The 19624-nt window shown below is 37.5% G+C and overlaps 5 protein-coding genes across 5 annotated transcripts; 2 read left to right on the top strand and 3 right to left on the bottom strand.

Moving 5' to 3' along the window:
• The first annotated feature begins 1801 nt into the window (after positions 1-1801).
• LOC116190287 (BI1-like protein) lies at positions 1802-4342 on the top strand. The gene is made up of 4 exons (XM_031519968.1): positions 1802-2144; positions 3341-3454; positions 3583-3740; positions 3826-4342. Exons 1-4 carry the CDS (start codon positions 1883-1885, stop codon positions 4030-4032), a joined length of 741 nt encoding a protein of 246 aa, XP_031375828.1. The 5' UTR covers positions 1802-1882; the 3' UTR covers positions 4033-4342.
• A 950-nt stretch (positions 4343-5292) lies between these two features.
• On the top strand, positions 5293-6858 carry LOC116190289 (BSD domain-containing protein 1-like). The gene has a single exon (XM_031519971.1). It carries the CDS (start codon positions 5368-5370, stop codon positions 6625-6627), a length of 1260 nt encoding a protein of 419 aa, XP_031375831.1. The 5' UTR covers positions 5293-5367; the 3' UTR covers positions 6628-6858.
• A 3818-nt stretch (positions 6859-10676) lies between these two features.
• LOC116190282 (TMV resistance protein N-like) lies at positions 10677-15478 on the bottom strand. The gene is made up of 4 exons (XM_031519963.1): positions 14217-15478; positions 13357-13644; positions 11412-13168; positions 10677-11070 (listed from the first exon to the last, which is right to left on the bottom strand). Exons 1-3 carry the CDS (start codon positions 15249-15251, stop codon positions 12515-12517), a joined length of 1977 nt encoding a protein of 658 aa, XP_031375823.1. The 5' UTR covers positions 15252-15478; the 3' UTR covers positions 10677-11070; positions 11412-12514.
• LOC116190280 (probable leucine-rich repeat receptor-like protein kinase At5g63930) lies at positions 11475-12503 on the bottom strand. The gene has a single exon (XM_031519960.1). It carries the CDS (start codon positions 12501-12503, stop codon positions 11475-11477), a length of 1029 nt encoding a protein of 342 aa, XP_031375820.1.
• On the bottom strand, positions 15400-18375 carry LOC116190281 (toll/interleukin-1 receptor-like protein). The gene is made up of 2 exons (XM_031519962.1): positions 17885-18375; positions 15400-15448 (listed from the first exon to the last, which is right to left on the bottom strand). The coding sequence occupies exons 1-2, from the start codon at positions 18373-18375 to the stop codon at positions 15400-15402; spliced, it is 540 nt and encodes a 179-aa protein (XP_031375822.1).
• Positions 18376-19624: the final 1249 nt, after the last annotated feature.

Here is a 19624-nt window from a genome sequence, read left to right on the forward strand (position 1 = left end):
TTTTTTCTCATAATTCAACAACATAATTATTACAACCCAATTAAAATCAAAATTCAACTCTACTTAACTCTAAAATCAAATACACTAATGTCTGGGTCTCTTGTTCCAGCCTTAGGAGATACAATGACATACAGGAAAAAAACTAATCATTCATTTAATATATACTGTATATTTATTTAACAATCAATATAATAAAAAGATATACTAAAAACATCCAGTGTAGATATACAAACTTTGTTTTTTCCATTTTCTGAAATAATACTATTCAAAATCATTATTTTCATACTTTAAATTTTACTATTGATATGGTCGTAAATTTATATAATTAGTGTGTTCTAATAATATATATATACTTTATTAATTATTCTCGAGTAACGAATTATTCATATATATTTTCATATTTTTTTATTAAATCCTTTGTTGTTTTCAGAAAACCTTTAAGTATAGTCGATCCATTTTTTATAGTATTTATGATAAGATGCGTCAATTTTACTATATATAATTGTTGCATATATATATTTACAAATTTGACTACAATATAATTTATAGGGTTATAATTGTGAATATCAATCCAAACTAAAATAAATTAGTAATTTCATCCAATTAAAAATTATATTAATTTTTTATTATGTATATTTTTTCTATGATTGTAATTAGAAAAAAGAAGTATTTCTTTTAATTATAAAAAAGGTCTATGTACTAGTACAATGAAATAAAAATTTTAATAGCTAGTAAAGGGATACAAGTAGTCGCACGAGTATCGAATCTGGAATATTTTGTTTGTTAAGCGAAGGCATGTATCGCTGTGCAACACCCTCTTTGATAAAAGAAGTAAATTTAAATTAGCTAATTATGTTAAAGAAAAGATTAATTTTAGAACTAACTCTTTTACTTCTTATAATATAATAAATCTGCCAATCATCATATAGATACATAAACATGGGATTAGCAAAGTTTGATACAGCATTTTAAAAACAAAATTCACCATATACAAAGAATTAATATAACATTTAAATACATTTATCAGTTAAATTGTAAATGATCCTTTTAGAAGATTAGAATATTATATTTTGAAATAATAAAAATCTTAATTTATACATACTTCAAATTATGTATTTTAATTTAAAATAAAAAAGTATTGAAATAATTAAAGAGAGGATAATTTATATATTTAAGAAACAAAAAAAGATAAAAACCTTCCAATTAAAGAGAAAAGAATTATAAAACTATTGAAAATACTTCTCTAAATTGTTTTGGATTTGAAAAATTAGAAAATTCTTTTTTTGTGGTGTGAGATATCCAAAAAAATTCAAAAATTTCTTTTTTTTTTTTTAAAATTGTTCTTCATTTTAGGTAAGCAAGTACATAATTTACGGTCTTTCATTTTTATAAAAAATTTCCAAAAAAAATAATAATAAACAGGCCTAACGTTTTTCATTTTTTGATATGTATTTTAATAAAACAAGTTAAATAAAGTTTTTTTAATTATTAATACTAAAAATAGTAGAGGCAAAAAAGAATCTTAAGAATAATAATGACAACCTCATGAAAAGGGTTTGGTTGGTAATTTGTCTTTGTTAATTGGTGCCTGCCGATGGTGTTAAGCAAACCTTGAAGGGATAAAACAAGGTGAACCCTTCGACGATCGCAAGGTGGACGTCGACATAGATGGTGCTTTCACAACCGTTGATTTCGACTGGCGTGGGCCCCACTCCACTGGTCCCACCAATCTTAATCTGATCCAACGGTCGACATTGGTCTCCCCCTCCTCGTCAACTCTTCCAAGTCTTTCCCCCTTCTCCTTCCCCTCCATTTTCCCGAGAGAAGGAAGAAAATTCATTTCGAGGGAGAGAGAGAGAGATTTTCCGGCCAAGATCAGATCATGGAGAGGGCTGCGTTCGGGTACTCTGCCGTGAGCAAGGGTGAGAAGGATCTCGAGTCCGGGGAGACGCTCTACCCGGGCCTCAGCCACGGCGAGAACCAGCTCCGGTGGGGCTTCATCCGCAAGGTCTACGGGATCCTGGCTGCTCAGATCCTGTTGACCACCGTCGTCTCCGCCGTAACCGTCCTCTACGCCCCTGTCAACGAGCTCCTCAGGGGAAGCCCCGGCCTCCTGCTCTTCCTCGTGTTCCTTCCTTTCATCTGTACGTATGAAAGTTAAATACCCTAGATCTATGGAATTCGGGTGCTTATGATCGCCCAATTGCGTCGTTTCTTGGTACCTCTGTGCTGATCTTGGCTTGATCCGAGTAACCTTTTAGCAATTCGGTGTCAATTTCATCCGCTTGCCCTTTCGGTCGTGCGGCAGATTGGACACGGTCATGGATCTTCCTTTTTTTTTTCGATGGAAATTATGGATCGTTAGATATACCATCATTTGCTTTGAATTGAATCATGAGTCAATGTCGTATTAGCCCATCTGTGTCACGTCTGTGGTTTCGTGTCGAATTTCATGCTGTCACTTCCGTTTTCATAATCAACCAGCCCCATTTCAATATTTTGTGGAATTGAATGATGATGAAGATTTTCATGTGAATGGTGTTATTCGTATTAAATTGTGGTATTCATTTCAATGGTTTATGCATATATTTCTGTCGGTGCTTTTATGATTTGATGAGCGAAACAAGATCCAAAGGATGTTTTTGGTCCCCCATGCTTGTAGCTTGATAATCAGCTTCAATCAACAATAGCTAGAGATTAAAATCCATCTCCATATAAGTTTACCAATCGAACCGAGGGGTGGAAAAAAATAAAAGAAAATGAAGAATCTAGGAGTATGTAAGGAATCAGAGATAATTGATGAAGCCGTTCTCCGTTTCTTGTTTAACTTTTGCAGTCAAATTATGAATTTGATAGGGCTTGGTAGACAGTAGGCTAAGTTTTGATTTTTAATTCCCTTCTTCTATGCCTGGGTGTTCATTTCTATGCTATCCATTTGGCAACAAACGCTGATGAACTTATCTCAGAGACCATCTGAAGGAGAGTGAGTTGTACGAGTAGCGACATGGGATACTTGCAAATTTTTTTTCTGGGCTTGGCCATATTGCCTCAGTGTGAAACTGCTTAGAGGTTAAGATTCGTGCTTCGGTGTAGTTTGTTCTTTAATAAAACCAGGGTTTTGAGAAATGACTAGCGTATATATTATGTAAAAAGTTTTGGGCATCATAAGTTTTGTGCTTGTATTGTCAGGTGTGGCATGCTATCGTGTCAAGTTAAACAGTATTTTCATAAAAGGAACCCGATATTGTGTATTGTGGCCCGTGGTGTTTGTGGTAAAGCACGTACTATTGGGAGGATTTGATACTTTTATCTAATTGTGACAAAATTTCCGTACGTACAGTGTTGTGGCCTCTGCATGTTTATCAGCAGAAGCACCCCTTGAACTTTGTCTTCCTGGGCCTCTTCACGCTGACACTGAGCTTCACTGTCGGAGTGAGCTGTGCAAACACTGATGGTTTGTATCTCTTCCTCACTGAGATATTTTGATAGAAATAGAAAACCTTCATGTTATCCAAGAATTCTTTTGTCTCTCATCTCTCATTCATGGACTTATAAATGTCTCACCTGCGGTAATCTTTGCAGGAAAAATTGTGCTCGAAGCTCTAATCTTAACATCAGCAGTTGTGTTTGCCCTAACCGGGTATACATTCTGGGCCTCTAGGAAGGGCAAGGATTTCAGCTTCCTTGGTCCGATTCTGTTCACCAGCCTTGTCGTTCTGATCATGACTAGCTTCTTGCAGGTCCGGAACCTCGCCTTTGATCCCGTAATAAAATAGGAATATCTCGAAAATACACTCGCTTTAACTAAATTTCTGAAAAATGCAGATGTTCTTCCCACTGGGCCCCACATCAGTGGCCATCTACGGAGGCATCAGCGCCATCGTCTTTGCAGGATACATCGTCTATGACACTGACAATCTGATCAAGCGGTTCACATACGATGAGTACATCTGGGCTTCCGTCACTCTCTACCTGGACATTCTCAACCTGTTCCTCACCATTCTGAGGATGATGAGGGAGGGAAATAATTAAGACCGGAACCTCCTCGTTGGAGTCGTGTGGTAACAGGTTTGTTGCTGCACGAGCCCTATTATATGGGTGATTTGGGTAGATGACTCCATGAAATGATTCAGTAAAATGCTCGACCGTTGCTGTGAATACTGAATTTGATACAGTAGTGATGTAATCGGTCCCTCTATGGTACTGAGTTGCATATGAGTGACCAATCTTTTGCTAAGCAGCTACAGTATCTCACCTCACTGGTTCGAAGTGTCGTGGCGTGAGAATTTACTTGTAATAATTGCTTGCTTTTCTTGAAGTTAATGTTTTCCTCCATTCCCAACTTCGATGTGAAAACAGAGGGAGCTCACCGATCACAATGGCATATGCTGCAAGATTACTGTAAAATGATGCCGATATTATGTGGATTATTCAGTCGTACCAATCACGGGAATGACGTGGTTTGCCTTCTTAACATTTCCGGATAATGCATCAGATGTGGTAAAGGGTTTGACAGGGAGGAACTCATAGGCAATTATATCTCGTCACTTGACGAAAAAAAAAAAACGATTGTAAAATTTTATGTCACTTAACGGAAGAAAATACTAAAGTAAAATTTTATGTAAGAGGACAAAAGATGTTGGATCATTTGAAACCGACAGTACAATCTTGGGTTTCTTTCTCCACTTTGATTTCAAGTTGACAGCGGCAAGAAATTTGACCCTCAAAATAAATACAAAATATGAATTAATGATTTTTTTTTCTCTATAATCAAAGAAAATATCCAAGAGGGTACATTATAAAAATAGAAAATATAGCAGGTGCTTCTAAATCATTGCAAAAGAAAATACATTTAACTAAGCAGTTTACATAAAAATATAAATATAATTAAATCTTTTCAGTTGCTATAGTCCATTTTCAACCTTTTGATACTAAATTCTATATGAATCATAGTCTATTTTCAATTTTTTGAGACTAAATTCTATATGAATCCTAGTAAAGATCGAGATGCAGAGCATAGCGTAATCCATATATAGATAGCTACTATTAGAGAAGTCTAGCCGAAAGGAGTCTTGGACCGATACTCGGTCATGAATCCCCACAAATCACAACTCTTGAGCTAATAAGCCAAACCGAAGAAACTCAAACCCGAGAGAGTCAAACCAAGCAGTCAGGCTTCTTTGATCGGTTTAAATCAGTAATTAATAATCTAGATAATCAAATCAAAATATGAATTAATGAGAAAATTGATTAATTAAAAAATAAATAATATTCGCTCATAATTCCCCAACCGATTCCCCCTCGCTATTGATAACAAACCCTTTATCAAGAAGATTAACTTCCTCTCCATTTCCCAAAACCCTTACGATGGATTTCTTCAAATCCGTCTTCTCCGACGACCCCTCGCCGTCCGGTTCCGATCCCGATTCGCCCAAGCAGCCGGAGCCACAGGACCCGCCCGGAGACGCTCCCGCCCCTGGCACTGGCTCCGGCGGAGGCGCGTGGAGCTTCGGTGGCCTGATCAAAAACCTCGCCACCAGATCGGAGTCCGTGATCCAGCACTACCGGCGGGACATCGAGGAGTTCGGGTCCGGCCTGAGGAAGGAGACCACGGTCATCCGCGAGGCCGCCTCCCGCGCCGTCAAGGACCTCCCGGCGTCGCTCGAGGTCGGCGCGTCGGTCGCCCAGGAGTCCCTCGAGTCGGTCGGCCAGGCCATCGACGACATCGGCGCCACTGTCTGGAAGTCCACCGCCGAGATCATCTCCCACAGTAAGGACGCCTTGCTAGATCTTGATTCTGATTCTGCCGAAATTGCGAATGCTGGGGGCAATATTAGTAGCGGCTCTCAGTTGCATAGCTATAGCTCTCTGGGCTTAGATGTTAAGAAGTACAGCAGGTTCGATGCTCAGTTGCGTGCGATTCAGTGTGATGTTGGTACCTACTGTGACGAGCCAGAGGATAAGGAGGATTACGGGGAATGGGAGATAGGGTTTGTTTTGGAGGAGAGGAGTGCAGAGATTGAGAGCTTGATTCAAGAAAATGGAATCATCAAGGACATATATGACAGGGTCGTGCCTGACATGGTTGATCGCGAGACTTTCTGGGGAAGATACTTTTACAGAGTGGACAAGCTCAAGCAGGCCGAGGACGCCAGGGCTAGGCTCGTGAAGCGGGCAATTTCTGGGGATGAAGATGAGGATTTGAGGTGGGATTTCGACGATGACGGCAATGGTGAAGAAGGTGAAGGCTCGGCATCAAACTCCAAGAATGGAATTCTCGAATCAGTGAAAGAAGGGTCTAGTCAAGTTGCGGGTGAGGAAGTTTCTGAAGAACTGAGGGACGATAAGTCGGATGGAAAGATTGAAGAGAAAGAGAAGGTGGAGAGCGTGGAGTCGTGTAAAGACAGCGATGTCTCAATTGTTTCAACCCAACCCTCGATACCTGAGGAAGACCTGGGGTGGGATGAGATCGAAGACATGGTGAGCAATGACGAGAGCAGAGGGGATGGTGGTGCCTCCAGCAGTGCGAGCAGAGTCGACTTAAGGAAGCGGCTTAGTGCTGCTGAGGAAGAGGAGGACTTGAGTTGGGATATTGAGGAAGATGATGAACCTCCCAAAGCTCAATGACTGGCTCGTTCTTCCACTACAGCTGCTGTTCAAATGTAAGATGGCTTGCTTATCAGTCACTCCCGCCATGATACGATTCAATTGCTCGGATCAATATGGATTCTGGGGTTTCATGGGTTAGTATGTAAATACGAATACTTCGTCTCACTGTAATCTGTCAATTGGAATTGCAAGTAATTGGATTTATGAAATTCCGATGATTCTTCTATAATAAAAGGTAAGTCTTCTCTATTTTTGATTGCTGCTGACGGTTGGAGCTGGATCAATGCCAAGTTATCCTGATGATCGTTGGGGTTCCACTTTTGGGTCATTATCCAAGTTTGGTAGATGGATTATTCGGTTTGGTCATTTTCAGATCGGTTTCCGCTCACACTCAATATAATGTCAGATGGGCGCTGTCAATTCAAACAAAGTTCCACGTAGGTACAAAAGGTTTGTAATGTGTAATGATGTCGTACAAAATGATTTTTTTTTTCCGTAACAATTTGATACAAAACGTTTCAATTTGGTTTCGAGTGCATTCTGTTAATTGCTTTCGACGCTGTTAACATTTTACTGACATAGCACGTCCTCTGTGTCACTTTTGTCACGTGGATTCAGGCATAACTCTTCATATCATTAATGAAGATGTGAAATCTGAAAAATTCAAATAAAAATACCAAAATAATAATAAAAATGCAGAAAAAAATATTTAAAAGTTTAAAAAATTAAGAAAATCCAGTGAAATAGAAAAAAATTCAATATCCACAATAAAGTTAAAAATTGAAGAAATTAAGAAAAAAGAGAGATTAGGTCTGAGTTGAAGGCTGGAGATCGAGGTGGAGAGGCAAGTTCCTGCAACCATTGATGCCACCGAAGGAGGAACGACTCGGTGAGACCACACTGGAGCCAAGAAGGGATCGAGGTGGAGATGAGATTCGTGCTTGAGCTCGGGCTAGTGCTAGACCATAGGGAAGTCTAGGAACCTATAGAAGCGGAGGAGAGGAAACTCATGATGGCCTCGTGGTATTGAGCTCTGATTGCAAGTGGAGAGGGTCGAGACAGAGGAGGTCGGAAGCAATGGAAGTCATCTCTGTCTATCTGCTCAGTCCTATGCTTCGCCTCAACTCTACTTCTTATTACGGATTTGTCGGGTCACTTCTCAGCTCGCTCGCTCTTTCACCTTAGCAAAACCACAGAGAAGACAGACCAGCGAAAAGCTGGTTCCCGAAGGTTTGTGGCCCTGTTGACCTATTCCAACCCTCGAATTCTGAAGCCCAGAGGTCGAGGCGGTGGATCTGCTCTCATGTGGGGGACAGTAGGTACCAGAGATAAGAAGGAGGAGATACCGGCAAAAAGTTGCTCGCAGGTGAAAGAAGACTGCTGGAACCTGTCCGACGGTGGCAGCCAAAATGGTGGCAGAGCCTCTGCCCTCTCTTTTCCTTCCTCGATCTTCCTTCTTCGATCCCCATGGGCTGTAGGTAGGGAGGGTGGGAGCATAAAGAGAGATGATTTCTTTGAAATTTGAATTTTGAGTTTTTTTTTTCACAATTTAGATAATTTTTATGCATTTTTTTTAGCTTTTCATATTTGTATCTCTAGTAATGATGTGGTGAGCTATGATTGGTTTACATGACAACAGTAACACATAGGACAAGCCACGTTGGGAAAATGCTAGCGTTGTTAGAGGACAATTGACGAAATGCACTTGATTGAAACCAAATTAAAACGTTTTGTATCAAATCATTATGAGAAAAACATTTTGTACCACATTGTTATACATTGCAAACTTTTTAAATCTCTGGTGTATTAAACCCATTTTTACAATAATTTTATCGCCAAAAGAAAAATCACTATCTTATGGGAAAAAGTATCTTATATAAGATACTTCCTCATATTATGGGTTATCTTTTATTCTTTGCCAAAAATAGAGAAGAAGAATTGGCCCAAAAGTTGTTAGAAGTATTCCTTATATTTTCGATTTCCTAATAATGCCTTAAAATTTTAAAAATAGTTGAATTTTTTTGGGAAATTTTAATGCTTTTCTTTTGGTTATTAAAATATATATTTTGGATTATTATACAAAAGTAATGTAATTGGGAATCATTTTTAACAACTAAATTATTTTTATGAGACACCTATCAAAAAGTATTTTTTTAATACAAGAAATGATTTTAGGATCCTGAAATCATAGGGCGAGTAGCATTGTTATCAGAACTGGACCGGACCGGCCGGTTCGACCGGTCGGACCGGGAACCGGCACCAAGTCCGGTCCGGTTCGCCTAAAAACCGAAATGGCAGCTTTGAACTGTCGGACTCATTGAACCGGCCGGTTTTAAGCAAAATTTCATTAAACCGGCCGGTTCTATGGGTTTTTATGGGTTTCCTATTTAATGTAAAAATTGGTTGGTTGTGTAAGGATTTGAACTCATGACCTCTTGTTTTTCATATTAGCATACTACCAACCAAGCCACCACCACTTTTTTGTTCTTTTAACTCTACTTTTAAGTACTTATTAAAATAAAATATTTATTTTGAAGTAAGAAATATTAAATATAGATACTTTCTTATACTATTGTTATATTTCTTTAAAATCATCATACTTTTATCTTAATTATCATAATTTTTTTAATAATATGAATATTTATTTTATTTTAAATAAACGAGCGGTCCGACCCATCGAACCCCCGGTTGGACCCATAAACCCATGACCCCGTACCCCTTCCGGTTCATCATCCGGTCCGGTTCTGATAACACTGGCGAGTAGGATGGGTTTTCCCCCTGGCGTGACCCACCGACCCCTTTTTAGAAAAGGAATTGACATTTTAAATTAATTAATTAATATTTTTTTTCTCAATTTGCACCACTTGGCATTCAAAGACTAATGATCTCGATTAATTCATGTTTCAGTTTGGTCGGTCTATTAGGAGGTAAACTCTCATCATCGTGGATTTTCTCTTTTCATAAGAATCAAACTTGAGATCTTACTTAAGGAAAACATGTATTGAACCACCTAAATCAATCCATTTTCGGTAATAATTTTTTCTTATTCAAATATAAAGAATGTGTTTCAATTGATCACCATTTTGGCTAGCCTCCTTTTATTTGTGCTGTTGCAAATGTTTTAAAATTTTAAATGAAATGCAATACGATAGTCTATTGATTGAGACTATTCCTTCCTTGTGCATTGATTAAACCATGATGAAGAAATGCTTTTAATGAATCTCGAACGCATGCATTGCAAGTTCAACACCTAAAATTTATGGACCCACTTAAGGTCCACTATTGTAATAATTATTTTCTCATTAAAAATATTACAAATTTAAATTAATTTTAGCGGGAAAAATGTTAACTTTTACCTCATACGACGTATTAATTAGTATTTTTTTTAGAAAATATGAATCATTTATTAGCAACGGAGAATTTTTAATTTTTACACATAAATAGTTTTATCATTAGTTTCAATTGTACTCTATATATATTTATTACATAAATTAATACAATATATCAAAAGATTGACGATTTTTTTTGTTGACTCACATAGCGTGGTTACTTCCTAGTTATTTTTATAAGACCATAACATGGACATGGCACTAAACAGCGAAATTTGATGATATGGTGTATTTGATCAGAGAAAGTTTGTGAATTTACAATTTAAAAAGAAATGGTAAATATGATGTTAAAAAATAAAAATAAAATTGTGATTTTTCGTGCTGTCATCCTAATTTAAAAGGACGGGCCGGATGGGTGTTATATCCGTTTATGAAACTATTAGAGGGCTGACTTATAATGTCAAACATAACTGCATGGTTGAGAATAAAGGTACCTTGTGCAGTGTTACTCAATCTCGACCCAAAATAAAGATTTCAAATTCAAAATTTTTTATGATATTTACTTCCCTTTCTCCTATCTCCCAGTAGATTTATAAACCTATATTAGTTTATAGTTGTTAAATAGTACTGGGGTTTGTACCTAAAGTTTATCGAAATTATAAATCATATCGTCAACATATCATCAATTATAATATACTAGAAATCTGGGAGAAGATAGCCCTAGAGTGGCGATGGAGACATGAATTGAACATCAAACCCAACCCTTATATGTATATATCATTCATGAACTATATATATCGCTTTACCTGTCGTCGCTACTTCCCTTGTTCACTCTGCAATATATTATATATCTATATAAATATAAATATAAATATAATACTTACGTTGGACTTTGACGTTACCAAGCAAATTTACTAACTTTACTTTACAAGTCATACTCATAGCAAAGCAAATTTCTCTGTATTGTATTGTTAAGAAGATTCAACTCAACGGCAAGCTTGCTTGTTGGTCTCATGAATCTGCTGGAGGCAGTGTCTGCTTTTGCCACAGTTCATTTCTTCAGATCAACATGTCGAAGAGACGCATATATTTGCTCTGGTTTTGCATTTTGTGGCTCTTCGACGTGGTGGAACTGATAAGAGCAGTGAAAGGAACATTGTGTTACTGACTAGAAAATAACAGCACTCTGCGAGGCAAAAAAAAATAAATCGGGAACATTCACGCAGAGATGAGATCTTTTCTTGAAAAATAGAAGAATTATTCGAAAAGAAATTGCTGCCAGAGCCACTTAAGGGATGCGTAAAACTCCATATTAACTGCGGTTTTTAACCAAGCCATTATTAGTTCGTCAAATGCTGTAAATCCCAGGATCATTTTGCAGCTGCAAATTCATGTTTGTAAATACATAGGATAGGAGGGAGATGTTTTTCAATTTACACAAACCTAGCCAACATAATGACATCAAAAACTCACCTGCGTTCTGCTTTGGGGTCTTTGGGGTGGATAATCATAATCCCCTGTGTTCCGCTTTGCCCGTTATAAGGTCTCTTCTGGCATATTTGATCTTATCTCCTGATTTGCCAATGAATCGCACGAAACAATAGATATTTTTGGCAACGGTTCTAACTCTCCAAGGCCTGGAATCTCCGCGAGTTGTTTGCAGTTTTGCAATTTCAACAACTTCAGATTCTTCAAGTGTGAAAGATCCGGTAATCTCCTCACGTAAGCGCAGTCAACTACATACAGTTTCTGCAAATTTGGCGGGAGCTGAAGACCAGTAAGATCTGTCGTGTCACAGTAAATACTGAGTGTTTCCAGTTGCTCGAGTTCTCCAACTCCCAGACATTCCAAACCATCTTCTCCTATCGAACACTCGAGGAAACCTAGAGATGTCAACTTTTTCAAGTTTGAAAGGCATGGCTGCTTCCCATTCAACTTCAAGCACCAGAAAACCAGAGTGGAGAGACTGGACGGAAGCTGAGGGATGTGCCGTAATTGTGGACCACCCACTACGAGAAACTTGAGTACTTGAGAAGCACCTATCTCCACTGGTAAGCTGGTAACATTCGAAAGCTGGAGCACTAGATTCTCCAGTTTCGGTAGATTGATAATCTGACCAATTCTTCTTTTCACCGTCCACTCATTCCTCATCCATCTACTCGGATTCATTGATTCTGCAGATTGGCTTAATTGACTAAACTGATACCCTTGGATATAACCGAGCAAGAGTAAATCAGTGAGGTTATTCAGTCCGGAGAGGTCAGGGACCGTCCTCAATGCCGATGACATGACCTGTAACGTTAACAACGAAATGGGAAGCCTCGGCAAATCTTCTAGTCCATGGCAACATCTCAAAGAGACTTTTTGGAGAGAAGAGAGCTGACTAATTTCAGAGGGCAATGAGGATATCTTTGTAGATGATAACTCCAAGACTCTCAAGCAAGACAACATGCCTATTTCAGTGGGGATTTCGCCTTTCAAGGAGCTGCTATCAGCATGTAGCTCTTCAAGCTTCTTCATCATCCCAATAGATCTAGGTAGCTTCTCCACGTGACAACCATCCATCTTCAATAATTTCATTCCTCCAGATTCCCAATGGAGTCGGGTAACTCAATGAGTTGTGTGGAAGATATATCCAACTCGACTAAAGATTTCAGATCACCTAGTGAGTCTGGAAGCTTTTTAATGTTTGGACATGCCATCAAAGAAAGGCGCTTGAGCTTCTTCAGGCGTCCGAGGGAATCGGGTAATTCTGTGATCCCTGTATATGATAGATCTAATTCAAGTAATGATTTTATATCTCCAACGGTGTTTGGAAGTCTCCTCATCTGATGACATTGCTCCAACGAGAGATGTGTGACTTTCCCTAATCGCCCAATACTATCTGGAAGTTGACAGATATGAGAGTTGTCTACTTCGATTGTCGTTAAGGACGTCAAGTTACTGACCGATTCTGGTAACAAAGTGAAACTATTGTGGCTGCCTTCTAGGAAGATCTCTTCCAAAGCTTCTGCAGAACCTATTTCTCCAGGCAAGCCTCGAAGACTCCGACATCCATTCAAATTCAAGTGCTTCAACCTTTTCAGCTTCCCAATGGAGCAGTCTAATTGACATAACGAGCAGCAATCTTTAAGAATCAATCTCTCAAGAGTTGAATACCGTGATAAGTCTGGTGTCCTATATAATCTTTTGCAGTTGGATAGGTCTAAAACTGCCAAATTATCTCCAACCTACAACATAGCAACACAAAAGGAATTAAGAGCAATAAAAAGAGGAGACTAGATATAAGTGACATACAATTTCTCCACGAAAACTGGTGTATATTTTCAAATTCTAACATTTATTCATCATTCAATCCTTATATAGCTCAAGTTATTGCATCAACTAAACAAAGAGATATGGATATATATGTACATACTCGAATTTGGCTCCATCCTTCCCAGTTTTCACTGATGTGACTGCTTGAGAGGTCGAGTACGGCCAGCTTCTCTAAATTCAAATTTTTCGCCTTGAAATCAGAAGGGCAAGATTGCCAACATAGCCAGCATAACCGTGGAAATTGGTGCTCAAAATCTCCTTCAATATTCGACCCGCACAACCTAAGGTACCTTAGATTGCGTAGATTTTTGAAATTTTCACATGTAAGGATGTAATTTTGCAAACAACCATCATCTGATAGATGCAACACTTGAGTTTTCCCACTTCCCTGCTAAGGAGAAGAAATTATAGTAAGGAAACATTAACAAACCAATTTAAATAAACTAAGGTAAGCTTCTCAAGGTAAACTTCTCCTTATACATATATATATATATATATCTTATATATAACTTATCTTATGCTATTATATAGGAGAATTCCTCCAGTTATCACTGCCTGAGGAATTTCTCTATGCTCAAGCTTATAGTAAAAACAAAAAATTATTTGCTATGGGCAATTTTATATATAAAAAAAATGTAAAACTAAAATAATCTCCCAGTCTCATTGCAAATAATCACACATGATCTCCATATAATGATCAATTTAAAAAATAAAACAAAAATAAAAATATTTACCTTCTAAAATTCAACCAAAACCATAATAAAATAAATACTAATTTTGCACAATAACCTGAAAGTAATCTCGCATGTGCAAGCACTTGCAAGTGGGCTAATGTATGTATAATTGGAATTTCTTACTGCTAGATCAGTAGAAGGATAAGCTTCAGTGAAAGAATAAGTAAACATACTTATCTCTGTACTAAGTTAACTGACAAGCTTTATATAAGTGTGTGGAGCTTACCTCTTTTCTCTTTAGTATCCCAAAGGCTTCCTCAAGAATCCAGAGACGACTGCGCTTTCGGATATCTATGAAATTCTCCATGCAAGCAATTTCTTTTCCCAGTTCTCTAAGAAGATCATGCATCCATATCTTGTCCTCATCAACAATTTTGATAAGGGACATGGAAATTAAGTCTTTAATCCCCACCTCCGGATGCAAACCGTAAGATCTCCACATGGGAATTGCATTTGCCTTTTTCAAGTTAACAGGCAAACAAGCAATGTCAAGAAATATCTGTTTTGTACGGTATTCTAGATCTTCATAGCTTATCATTAGCTTTCTTTGGATGTTCTGATGAGGTATTTTTGTTAGAGTACTTAATTTTTCTTCCCATTCTACTTTGCGCTTATCGAAAAGCTGCGAACCAATGATTTCAAGAGCTAAAGGAAGTTGTCCAGTAAGAGAAATGACTTCCTTCGAAAGATCAAGGTAGTCAGCCGGAGGTTGGTCCGTCTTAAAAGCAAAGGTACTGAAGAGTTGAAGAGCTTGCTCAGAATCCAGTCCTTTCATTTCCAAAGTCGACATCTTTGTGTTCACGGGAGTGTCTCCATCCAATTCTTCTTGGACTACCGTGAGGACACGTACATCCCGCGTTGTGACAATTATCCTACTTCCGGAGGAAAACCAACTGAAACTCCCAGCTAGGCTCTCAATTTGCTCCCTCTTATCCACATCATCAAGAACTATGAGAACTTTCTTGCTTTTACATATATCTTTTAGCGTCTTAATCCCATCATCAACATCGGAAATATCGCTTGAGTGTCTTGCTCGAAGATTAGAAACTAGTTTCTTCTGCAGATATAGGAGACCACGTTTTGATGATTCTCGAACATCCGCAAGAAAACTACAAGCATCGAAGCAAGCAGAGAGCTGGTTGAACATAATCTTGGCAAGAGTTGTCTTACCACAACCACCAATTCCATAAATTCCCACATATCGTACGCCAGGCACATGGATGTCTAATTGATTTGACATTGTTTCGACTAGATCATCCATTCCAACTAAATGGTCACTTATAACTCTGTTTCTTATCTTAAGGTTAACAAGTACCTCTTTGACGATAGATTTGCATATTTCACCATAGCTGCCACAGATAAAAAAGAAATGACATTAGGAAGGATAACATCGCGATCCATAGTTACAATTACAAAACCTTCATGATATCACTATCACTCCCGAGTATAACTTGGGAACTGCTTACACAGTTCATATGAAATACTGAAACTAGCACCACTTTTGATCAAAAATACTACAACACTCAGGGATAAATTTCCGGGGGTATTATAAAATTTAAATTAGATTTTGGCGAGTTTATATACCATTTTTCATAATGAAATTATTATGTTTCACCCCCCTTGACTTTATGATACAAATTCCTTTTGAATTTCGCCAACACTCTCCAATAGATTAAACATCTCAAATTCTTTTATGTTCGGCGATAGATTAAAAAAGAAAGCATTGTAATAATGATAATTAGTTAATGTGCAATAATAAAAAAAAAATTCATAAGCCAATTTGCTCTTAATTTAGAACAAGGATAGACAATCATTAACAACCAGTAATGGACTGCTCAGTGCTCAAGGTCGGGTCTTTTATATGGATGTTCCCATTGTTATGCCAAGATCCCAAATATATGTAATATAAAACCCTAAAAGGGACAAAGCCGGATTATTAACCCATAGATGGAAATTCTATAACGGTTGATTGAAAAAACACCTATGGTGGTTGGCTATATATCTGCGGTTGGATTTCAATAAAAAAAAATCTAGTCCCTACATGTTATGATACTTTTATACAACTAATATTCAATATCCATATTTTTATTCTTCATGTTTTCATCCGCATATATTTCTGATGACGCTCATTCACACCCGAGGATGAGTATATTCTGATTTGAAATCACCGAATTGGATGGTTCACTAAGACAAAAATTCAATTTTTATGATTTCAAAATTAAAAAGAAAAACAAAACAAATAAAACCGTATTACTTAAAATTAAACAAGAAGCCCTCTACCCTAATCACGCAGCACTATGATCGAAGAGAATCCAATCAATATTTCAACAGTAAGCAAACAAAAGAAAAAAGAAAAAGAAAGAACCACGATCCATCAAGGACTGGCCAAGAGAGAGGCCTCCTACACCGGAAGAGAATTTCCTTGCTGAACAAATAGAATCCACCTCGAGATCAAATAAAGGATCTCATCGAGGACTTCACAATCTGTGCGATGCAACAAGCAACAAGCAACAAGGAGGAGAAGAAGCTAAGTGGGATATTCCAAAAAATCGACCGGCAACAGAGAAGAAGGACAACTCTGATTCCAAGTCATCGATCTTAATTAGGTTCCTTTTTATGTTTTTAATTTATTTGGGTTTTTATCAACCAAACATTTAATTGGGTTTTTATTGTGATGACTTGTTTTCTTCCATCTGAATGATCGATTATATTTGTGTTTTGATTACTGAATTTTCTTTTTTTTTTCTTTTTTACACTTTGGAATTATAAATTATTTTTTAATGTATTGAAGCACTAGTTGGTTCGGTCTAGAATTAATTTCAAACTAAAATAGACTAGCCCTTAGTTGCGATCTTGTGTCATTGTAAATAGATATGGACGAAAAAAAAAGAAAAAACTAAAAATATGGATAGTGAATCGTGGTTCTATAAAAGAATCGCCAGTTTCGGACGTGACCTAGGGTTGTCGAAATGATCCGTGGTCGAAGTTATAGAAAGGAAAAATATGGGCTGAGAATCTTCGTGTTGCAGAAATATGAACACGTGTACGGTCCAAATCTCACATAATAAAATTTAATAAAATTAATGGCTAAATAAAAACAACCATAGTGATTATTTTTGCTATCAACTGTTATAAAGATCACACTCATATTTTTTAAAGCCCCTCGCAACCCGATTATATTGAGATGAGGTACACGACATCTTAGTTCTTATTGAATTTCCATTGAGTTTACACGGACTTGACCTCATATTCACTTTAATAAGTGGTGGTACTCAAATCTCATATAAACCCATAGTTATTCTTTTATTTTTTGTATATGAGATTATAATTCCCAACAGTTCTTTTGCCTTTTTCACTTGAACACCGGAGAGTTATAGAGAAACTACGTACCCAAGAGAATTCCTAAAAAATCTATCAGCCATCACTCTTGTAAGTCTCTTGCAACGCGGCTTGATTACATGGTTGTCACACGCTTTTATACATACACAAGATCCTCCCTATATATTAAGGATATTCTTAGTAACTCCAATATTTTTTTTTCTTTAAAATATTATGAAGACATCCTAAAAGTATCCCTAATATTACTTAGGAAAATTTCTCCATGCAAATATTGAAGAGAAATAATGAAATTCTTACGAAATAGAAAATATAATATCAACCAAATCTGATATTATTCTTACTTCCTCTAACTCATCCTCACTTGACGGACCTTCAGGTCTTTCAGACTTGGCTTAATGCGGGAAATTCCCAACACTAGAATGTTGTATTTGGATTATTCTTTATTTTTTTCTTAAGTTATTATCGGGTGTCACATCGAGTTGTCTTATTTCTCGTATGAAGGAATGCAAAAAATCATAAATATTCAACGAAATAAATTTTGAAAAGTAATTGTACCCGTTATCTTTCATTTCCCATCCCTTTATCTGAACCACCTCCACAAGTGCCTTCTCCTCTTTGTTTGTTGATGATTCCGAACAACTGGTTTCGACAACCTCCTTAAGTGCCTTTTCCCATTGCTCCTTCTCCTTTTCTTTCCAGTGTCTGGTCAGGGCGTCACGATATAGACATGTTTTGAGCTTGACATCGTCGGGGGTCACATCATAGAATATGGGCATGATCTTCTTCTTCTTCTCCACCATTTCTGCCAGTTCACGTAGGCACCATTTGCTGGAAGCATAGTCTTTAGAGAAGATAGGTATGCAGACTATTGAGTTGTTGATGGCTCTCAGTATCTCTTGGATCTTTTCACCAGGCCGAATCTCTTCATTATCTCTGAAGACGCGAATCCCCGCGTCCACCATGAAATGGTAGAGGCAAAATCGGGTATCCGGTCCCCTGAAACTCAGAAACACTTGATAGTCGGCACCTGGTCTGGGCGAACTCATCTTCCTTGTGTATAGTGCTTTGTATGTATATATGATGCAAGAAGGCTATAATTATTGGTGAGTAGGAGTCAGTTCATTCGCTTATGTGCCTATACGGATTTTATTATACTGATGGAAAAATTGAAAGCGGCAAAGAAAGTGACAACAAGAAAGTAAAGAATTTTTTCCCCTTAAGTTATAGGTTTGTATTCATTATTCCTTTATGGCTGAATGAGGAATTAAGCAAAGTTGGTTTTCTTTTTCGCATCTCGAATTTCTTCTAATCTAAGTAGAGAATTTCTTTAAGTTTTGGAGGAAAGTGAAGGTACCCGAGGAAGAAAAGGATAAGCTGTTCTTCCTTATTATCGAAAAAGAAAGGGATAAATTGTCATGCTGACCATGGCATCCTCTTATCTTCTTCTGTATGAAGGAAAGCAGAGGCTGTGGAAATCATGTCAGGCAATTGAACCGAACTGTTTCCTAATATGGCCTATATAATAGTGCACCAGCCACCAAGTACTGATCAATAATATCTATATACTGTAAGTGTGATTCAAACACTCGGTTTTTTCCACGTGAGAACCACTCGTAGAAAATAAAATAAAAAAAAAAAGTCTCCTTTGGATTCAGGATGATACTAACAGGTGGCTGACTAGTCCAATCTCTATCCAGGCTTATATCTCTAATCATGTCCAAGTACTTTTTAAATCTGGTTAACCTAGAAATCCTAGTGTTTTCCTGAATAATATTAAGATCCAGTTGAGTCCGGCCAACAAAGAGGCTCTTATAAGTCCAATAACCGCGGAGGAGATCAGATTAGTGCTGTTTCAGATAGGACCGTATAAATCTGGCTTGATGGCTTCCCTCCCCGGTTCTTCCAAACGTATTGGACAACTTTGGGAAAGGATGTTACCCAGGCCTGTCTTCGATTCTTTCAAACGGGCTTTCTCGCTCAAGAGTTGAATCGAACGTTTATTATTCTTATCCCAAAGAAGACAAATCCAGAATATATTGGTGAATGGAGGAGGCCTATTATTTATGCACCACTCTACATAAAATTACTGCGAAGGTTTTGGCTAATAGACTCCGTTCAGTTCTAAATGACCTTATCACCCCATTTCAAAGTGCATTTGTATTGGGGCGTTCGATTTCAGATGATGTTCTTTTGGCTCCGGAGATCTTTCATACACTTCATCGCTGGCGGAGGGCAACTACGGGATTGGCTGCCTTTCAATTGGACTTGAGTAAGGCATATGATAGGGTTGAATGG

Source organism: Punica granatum, unplaced genomic scaffold (genome assembly GCF_007655135.1).
Source record: "Punica granatum isolate Tunisia-2019 unplaced genomic scaffold, ASM765513v2 Contig00414, whole genome shotgun sequence".
Classification (NCBI taxonomy): Eukaryota; Viridiplantae; Streptophyta; class Magnoliopsida; order Myrtales; family Lythraceae; genus Punica; species Punica granatum.